This window comes from Asparagus officinalis, chromosome 5, assembly GCF_001876935.1.
Source record: "Asparagus officinalis chromosome 5, Aspof.V1, whole genome shotgun sequence".
In the NCBI taxonomy this organism is placed as follows: domain Eukaryota; kingdom Viridiplantae; phylum Streptophyta; class Magnoliopsida; order Asparagales; family Asparagaceae; genus Asparagus; species Asparagus officinalis.
In genome coordinates this window covers 109,014,042-109,022,388 of record NC_033798.1, presented here as the reverse complement: position 1 = coordinate 109,022,388, position 8,347 = coordinate 109,014,042, and the positions used below count along the sequence as shown (strand labels likewise).

Here is an 8,347-nt window from a genome sequence, read left to right as displayed (position 1 = left end):
CGATCGTAGGGCTGTGCGAGATCGGGAACTGCCCGCAGACCGTCGGGTGCGGAGTTTTAAGGGGGAGCGCTAGGCCTGCGCACGCGGCGCACGTTAACCTTGGGGCTTTTTATTTGGTCGGGATGCCTGTTGGTATCGGGCTCGGGTTTGGACTCGGGTTTGGGTTTTGTGGGCTTTGGGTTGGGCTTTTAGCTGCCCAGGTTTGTTGTGCTGGGCTCATGCTTTACGTTGTGGGGACCACTGACTGGGAGGCGCAGGCGAGGAGGGCGCAGGAGCTCACGTGCGGAGCAGAGGGGAGGCACGAGAGTGAGGCGGAGGCGTTAGAGGAGGAGAAAGGGGAGGAGACGTTTTATGAGCCGCTGATTTCGATTAAGGTCTCTGAGATTGGGAGATGAGGTTTCGGTTTTTCTTTTGGTTTTGGGAATTTTTTTGTACTGATTTTTATATTATTTTTTGGATTTCTTTTTTCTCATTTTTCTTGGTTGGGGTTTGGCATATTTTTTGAATGAGGAAGAGGAGAGGATTTTATTTTTCATTTTCCTTTTCCAGTGTGCATTAAATACTGGAATATGTAAATTTTACTTATTTTAAGTCATTGGGATCTCGCTGGCTACCATAAACAGCTTCGATTAAGTAATATCTGCAGGTTCAATCTATTCATTCAGTTTTGTCAGAATTAAAGAAATATAAATGGATGAAGAGACTTAAGTATGGGCATGCATCCTGTGCTCTTATGCACAGAAAGATTATTAAAACCCTTACAAAATTCCTAATCACTCATTATCTTGATTCATCATATCGATCGTATTCTCTTGGCATACTTTGTCACTTGATCAGCCTAATACCCCTAATAGGTTTTAAAACAATAATCGTTCGATGAGTCATGATTAATGGCATATAAGTAATCACCCTACGGACGGCCCCCCAAAACAGTGAAATATCTGAACACCTCCACCACGCCTATAAAAAATACCAAAGAGGTGGTTGGAATTTTATGTTTGGAAATCAGCGCAAAACTACCGGTTTAAATTAAAGAGAAATTCTTAACAATCAGTAGTTATTAATTATTATTTGTAATTTTCTGACCAGCCAAAAACTTGAATCATTTATATAAAAAGAAACAAAATCTTAGTAACCAGTAACTGTTCTTGAATTAAGGGGTTTATCTTCGTCTATTTTGATTCAAGTCTAATTCATAGCTGTTTATATTGTGTAATCTCCAATTGCTGACATTGGTAATCGGCCCAAAGCAATCTGATTATAATTCAATTCGTGATGATCATAAGCAGGAAAAGTTCATATTCTTCGGTCATCGATATATAAACATTTTGTGAGACAATATTCGACAAAGTTACCATAAAATACACCCCCTCCCAGAACACACACGCCCCCCCGCTCTCACATCTGTGGGGTTTAGAACACACCCACATGGTGCGAGGCGGTTACGGTACGATCGGCTCCGCAAATAATTTGTAACAAAAGAATAATAATTTGTAAGAAAGCTAAGATTTAATGGGCAAGGGTCATAAAGTTGAGGCTTGAAGGAGACAAGCTTTCCCTGCTGGGGGGGTGTGGTCTCCTGAACCCCAGTGGATAGTACGCTGTGTCGCAAATCCAACCTGAATCAGTAGTGTCCATCCAAACCCGACCCAAATCTATCCCAACCGAAACCAAAAGAGAAAAGAACAGAAACGTTACTACTATGGGCCTCTCCCCTTTCGCCAACCAACAAGGGTAATTATTCCAAAGGGTTACCTCAGAATCCCTTTGGTAGGATAATGTGATGGATAACTTTGTACCATTTTTTGATGGGGATAGGGGAAGCAAGAAACAGTTGAGAGTAGGTAGCTGTAGCCTGTTGGCTCACAAAGAAGTCTGGTGTAATAATTATGACGGATTGTGATTGAGGAAAAAGTTGAGTGTTAAGGGAACAAGTGGTTCAAGATCATGTGAGTGTTTCCCGCTGTTACCACCAGAAGGAAACTGTCGTGTCCCGCTGGTAGTGTTAAAGCAAGAAAGCCCTTTTTTTTTTTTTTTCCTTCTCCCCTCCCCTCCCCTCCCCTCCCCTTTTTGCACAGCCTTAGTAGCGTATAACTGGTGTTCGACAACCAATGGTGGATCCGATATTTCGTCTCAGTGGTGTTTCTATATAACTAAGCAATCATGTGGAGTCCAGTGGCGTCACTAAAAGCCATGTTGATCTGCCGATAGCTAGCAACGTACAATAGCTATTTTGTAGGTGATTACAGCTTTCATCTTTTTAAATAATTAAATTATATATTTTTTGTAGGTATACATAGAGAGAACAAGAGCGGTGGTCGTGTACTTTCACGGTCTCGATTGATGTGTCGCTGACATGACATATATCTGAGATGGTCAGATATTATTTGAATATGTTGATGATTCCAATTATATCCACGTCAGTGGCGTGACAACCACACAATCACGGAGGGACAGACGATTAACGTTTTGCACACGCACGCGCGCGCGCACACTCACCTTACTATGTGAGCCGACGCCACAAGATGGAGAAATACCATAACAAGTAAAGAGCATAAGAACGCCTTCCTTTGCTAACCACCAGAAGAATTAATGGTCCCCCTCTTCGAATCCTGTAATGTATCACAGCTGGCCACCTTACCCTCTTTGTTTGTTCTCCTTACTTTTTATTTAGCATTCTCTCCCTCAGTATCCTGCCACGTCCTGGTTATATTTTTATCCTAGGTGATGGTGGTTATTAACCCAGTTACCAGAACCTGTTCATAAGAAACTGCAAGAAATAACTGTATAATGCCACTCGAGCAACACGACCACGTTGTTAATAGCTCCTCAGGCAAAAACTAAATTTGATACAGGAACACTATTTGAGCTGAGAGCATGTAAACTAAGGATCACATGCATACCTTTTTCGGTGAGCAAGTTTGCGTAAGGGGTAAAATATTTATCATATCACGTGTTCAATCTGGCGGAACAAAATGATCGAGTGCCATAGTGAAACTAATTTTGGTATAATTACGAGCGACTTTGATGAATAATGGTCGGGAAACAAAGGGTACAAGGACGTGTGAATGCTTCCTGCGGTTATCAACGTTAAAGCAAAAGCCAGCTCTCGTTTACTGCTGTGTTGTTAAGGTGACATCAATAGCTATTCTGTTATTAAGTCATTGAGACGTAAACAATCCTTTATAGTAGGCGGCTCTTGATTTCTACGACAAAAAGTGTATAAAAAAACTGTTCGGTTATAACAGTAATTTGCTTGGTGATATGCACCCATTTCGGTAAGCTTATGAGTTAATTTTTCAAAAGTTAGAATATACTTGATTTTTAATTACAGCTTGTAAAATATAAGCTCCCCTAACACCCTCACTTAGTAAACAAGACACGCCCAAACTCCTGAACTGTCAAACTACAATCATAATGAATTGATGATCTACATTGTAGTAATTTGTATACACACGCATCGGCGCATCAGCCAAGAACCGGGGGAATAACCCAACGCTTTGTTTACGTCCAATTTTTCCTACAACAGGCGGAAGCAGTGCAACAACAACAACAAAAACGGAAAAAAGGATCCGGCTCGAGTAACAGCACCACAGTATTAATAGCCTCCCAGCAGGATCTACATTTGATACACAAACAATAGCCTAACAGACGCCTACGAACACATCCCAATTAATTAGCATAGGATGTGAATGCCATATTCTGCACTCACATACCGAACCAAATAGATAAATCAAAACAATTAATTAGCATAGGATGTGAATGCCATATTCTGCACTCACATACCGAACCAAATAGATAAATCAAAACTCAAGCACCGCGGCAAGCACATACCAAACTCATTTTTCATGAAACTGTATTACAAGGTTGAAGTATACAAATTTGAGAGGAAAGCGCCAACAAAGAAGAAAATATTAATGAGAAACCCTAAAACCTAACCTAGTTTCTAGACCTAAGACCTAGTTCTAAGAGAAAGCAAATGACAGGTTATCACCAAAGATGATAAACAAACACCCACCTCAGCAACCCCGAGCATACGAGGCCACACCCCCACAACATACAGAACCACACCCCTATAACCTTCATATTAATGTCACTGTACATTAAGAGCAAGTTTGCCTCTATCATCCCCTTTGCTAGTCTTCCTCCATTCTCCCCGAATTTGGCCTTTTCGTCTAAACCATAACTTCAAGGTCAAGTAGAACTTACCACGAGATGCTGTGCCTTGTCATTCATCTGCGATCTTCTTTGCCCATCATTTGTGACTCAACTGTCAAAAGACTCATGCCGTTGATGTCAGACTCAGCCTGCCATGACCAAATCAAAAAACAGCAAAACAGGACAGTATAAAGATAAAAACAACATAGCACAGTTTCAAGGAAATTTAAAAAAAAAAATCAGAGAAAGCAATGGCATGCAAGGAAATTTAAAAAAAAAATTCAGAGAAAGCAATGGCATGCCTCATCACCGGTTTTTGCACAGGTTCTGAACTAACTCCACCTCGATCTGTCAGGACCACCCCAAGGGCGGAAGCATTTGGCTTCACAGTTAAAAAACAAGAAAAGACGAATATAAACGAAATAAGGGAATAAACTTTGGAAAAACAAGAGTTCTGAAAGTCAATTTTTTCGCAAAGAGAGAAGGCAAAACATAGTGCAGATGAGGAACCTGGAAATCCCCTGCTAAGTCACTCTCCACCCCATGATTGCTCTCTGCAAGTGCTGCCTCCAAAACCTTTTCTTGTATACGGGATTGAACCAACTCATCCGTGCAACCTCTCTCACAAGAAAATCCAGTGTCTGAATCAGAGGGGATCTTATTTCCAGAATCAGGAGACGTCAATTTTGAGCCTTCATCAACTTTCGTAACAGGATACTGCAAAGTGTTAGGTGATCTCTCCACTTTTATAGATGCTCCATCAGATCCTCCACTCCCAGGCTCAGACGGAAAATGCTTCTCTGGATCTGGGCTGCTCGATAGACGCTTCTCAAGTCTTTGCCTTCCAATGTCCTCATCAGGACTTTTTTTCCTCTTAAATTGTCTTTCTGAAGACCTACCATCACATTCGTCCACTTCATTTTCAATTCTGTCAGATTTTTGTTGGTTCGTAGGCTTTGAAGGCCGAGGTCGCTTAAATCCTTCCGGAAACACAAAAGAAGGAATCTGCCTCCTCCGCACATGGGAAACATAAATTTCCATACCGGGTTTCCAGTACATGTACATGTTAACTGAATTTCTAAACTCATCAACAGTTCCACGAATATCAAACTGTTGACCTTCCTGGACTTTCGCACCTTGCTTTCTCTGCAAGCCCATAAAGAAAGCACAGTGCACGCATTGTTTAGATGTGTCTACATATTCATTTGGGTACGGATGACACTGCAGCATCCCAAATGTGTCTCGCTCAATCTGTGAAAAAGCCCAGACAAAGAATGAATAGCGAAACAGAAGGACATATTAGCACTATTAACTTATAAAAATCAATGCCATGAGAGGTCATAATTGCTTTGTTTCACGTCCTCAAGCTCAATCAGCAAGATACAGAACAAAATTATATTCATCAAGATGCCCCGATGGCATAGGGTATACCTTAAGGGTCAGCTGCCTCAATCGAGATTCCACCCAGCCTTTCCAGACACGCAAATCATCAGAGTCAGCAGCAATTATGTCAACTTGAAGGTAGTTCTTGTATGACTCAAAGAAATGGTACGGTTCAAAAAGAGCACTCCAGTTGGTCCTATTCAATTCAATCTCCTGAATGCGGTAGGAAGAAGCACATAAAATGAAAACAAATGAAATATGTTTGGAAAGCAAAATTTCCAAGTAATTGGTATTAGACTTACCTCACAGATCTTGTTTCCATTCTGAAACTGCTCAATCATAACCCGGAGCGTGCTAGTGGAAACATTATAACTAGAATTCATACATGGGTACGCAGGTGTAATGATAGGCATATGATGAGTACGATCTCGAGGGTTCTTCCTTGGATCCCACACAGGAAATCCAAGTTCATCCTCCTCAATAGCACAAAGCATGACAGGGTTTGGCCAGCGCCACTGAGTAAAAACTCTAAAGAACCGAGAAACTAGCATACTAGGTACGGCATTTGGATACAGCTGGCAAACCCGGGCAACTAACAGTGCCCAATTAACTCCTCCAAGGAACCCAGTTACCTAACGAGCAAAAAAGGAAGATACGTGTGATACATGTCCACATAGGAGATGAAAAAAAAATTGTTTGTTCTAATCCACTTACATTGGAATAGACACCACGTCTTTTAGCCCAAAGCTTCAAGCATCTCAGTGTAGTGCGGAAGTTCTAAGTAACAAAACAAGATTTATGAGAAGTTCAAAAAAATTAACAATAAATAAATAATGTGATAATAGTGTAACCTCAACATTAGGGACCAGGCGAAGAATTTGGTCTGCCACCCTGCATCCATTAAGACTTCGAACAGTGGGTTCATCAACATTGAAAAGCACTGATCCTTGAGAAATGTCCAAATCCTGCACATGCACGAATGGAAGTAGATATACTACATAACTGAATTAACATAAAAGACACGATAAACAAAATCTACACACTAGTAGTCATACATTCAATGGTATCATAAACAGCTAGTGTCTAAGGGGATATTGTGGCTATAAAAAGGCATTTCCAAAGCATCATGTGGAACTTCTGACTTGAAATCGTCAATTTAATTTGCTGGTTGACAGAAAGTTTGTTGCACACATTAAAAAGTCAAGTGGAAAGAGTAGCGTGCTTGAAGCTCATGCAATCAGCTTCATAAACACATCCGAGTTGCAGGGAAAACAGCATTACTCTTAACAGCTGATCCCCTAAAGTGATGTAACTTTGTCTAACAAGGCAGGCATGTAATGCTACAAAGACTTACAATCCCACTGCCCCACCAACTCCAAGATAGTACTAAGATGACATGAAACTCCTTGTACACTCTCTTTCTTTGGCAGAGTAGACTTCTATCTAAGAATGAATATGACTCCAACTATATCAAAAAGGATGTGACCGTGTAAATCAAACAGACATAAGCCGTCTGCAAGAAGACAATTGCCAACATGAAATAAACATTTACCAAATGAATTACCAACAAGATAAGATCTTTTGTGAGGGTAGAATGGTTAATCCATAGTATCTAGCAAAAGAGGAAGATGTCACAGTACATTGAGAAGTCCAGCATTCCACTTGTACGTCACTGAACATGTTTAAACAAACTTACTTCTCATAAGGAAGAGGTTGTGCCACTGAAAGGCTAAAGTCCAGCAGTTAATTGATTGCATTATTGCAAAATCATGTGCTTAAACATAGGTCAATTAGTCAACAATATTTTCTATAAGTCCAAATGGTATCAACCGCGAATTGATTCACCCCCATATATTATGATGCTCATTTGGACATCATTCAATTGGGAATACCTTACATACTCTGTTGGTACAGAGAAAGAAAATAATGTAATAAGAAAACATATACACCTACAATAAACTGGTACAAAGAAATAGAACATGGGAAATTCATTACAAAGGCCAGAATACATAACATCTGCTAAGCTTTAAATGAAAAAGGGAGTTGCATGGATCATGTGAACCCCAATATTCATCTCATAAGAGCTGCCAGGGGATCATGTGAAGCGCAATACTCATCTCATAAGAGCCGCCAGGGAATAACTTCAACACAGTAAGAATAAAGTCGGAGGTAAATTATTTGATTATTTCAGGTCAACAAAGTTAAAACACTGGATACTATAGGTTGGCAAACATGCTACTCGGATAATGCACGGACACTAAGGGCCTGTTTGGACAGAGGATAATAGGGGAAAAGGGAAGGTAGGAGAACCTATTCATCCCGTTTGGGAAGTTTTTAAGAGTGTCAAGTGTTCCCCCTCATTCCCCTTAACTACCCTACGGCCGATGGAAATTTGCCCCCCATGGGAAATTCATTACATAAGGTCAGAATACATAACATCTGCTAAGCTTTAAATGAAAAAGGGGGTCGCATGGATCATGTGAACCCCAATATTCATCTCATAAGAGCTGCCAGGGGATCATGTGAAGCCCAATACTCATCTCATAAGAGCCACCAGGGAATAACTTCAACACGGTAAGAATAAAGTCGGAGGTGAAAATATTTGTTCTTTCAGGTCAACAAAGTTAAAACACTGGATACTGTAGGTTGGAAAACATGCTACTCAGATAACGCATGAACACTAAGGGCCTGTTTGGACAGAGGATAATAGGGGAAAAGGGAAGGTAGGAGAACCTACTCATCCCGTTTGGGAAGGTTTTAAGAGTTATAGTGTTCCCCCTCATTCCCCTTGCCAACCCTACGACCA

The 8,347-nt window shown here is 40.7% G+C and overlaps 2 protein-coding genes across 2 annotated transcripts in view; one reads left to right on the top strand and one right to left on the bottom strand.

Moving 5' to 3' along the window:
- The window catches only part of LOC109842336 (protein DETOXIFICATION 52-like), a gene marked incomplete at its 5' end in the record, with an annotated part of 1,543 nt that extends 921 nt beyond the window's left edge, over positions 1 to 622 (top strand). Inside the window, 1 exon segment of the mRNA XM_020411226.1 lies at positions 1 to 622. This exon segment is cut by the window's left edge and continues 9 nt beyond it. Coding sequence (XP_020266815.1) covers positions 1 to 395 — 395 coding nt within the window.
- LOC109840624 (nuclear poly(A) polymerase 4-like) overlaps positions 3,823 to 8,347 on the bottom strand; it is an 8,839-nt gene continuing 4,314 nt past the window's right edge. Inside the window, exons 6-12 of the mRNA XM_020409351.1 lie at positions 6,393 to 6,506; positions 6,256 to 6,318; positions 5,844 to 6,173; positions 5,590 to 5,754; positions 4,669 to 5,409; positions 4,461 to 4,540; positions 3,823 to 4,307 (exon numbers count right to left, since the gene is read on the bottom strand). Of these exons, the coding sequence (XP_020264940.1) occupies positions 4,283 to 4,307; positions 4,461 to 4,540; positions 4,669 to 5,409; positions 5,590 to 5,754; positions 5,844 to 6,173; positions 6,256 to 6,318; positions 6,393 to 6,506 (1,518 nt within the window). The 3' untranslated portion in view covers positions 3,823 to 4,282. The remainder of the gene's footprint in view (positions 4,308 to 4,460; positions 4,541 to 4,668; positions 5,410 to 5,589; positions 5,755 to 5,843; positions 6,174 to 6,255; positions 6,319 to 6,392; positions 6,507 to 8,347) is intronic.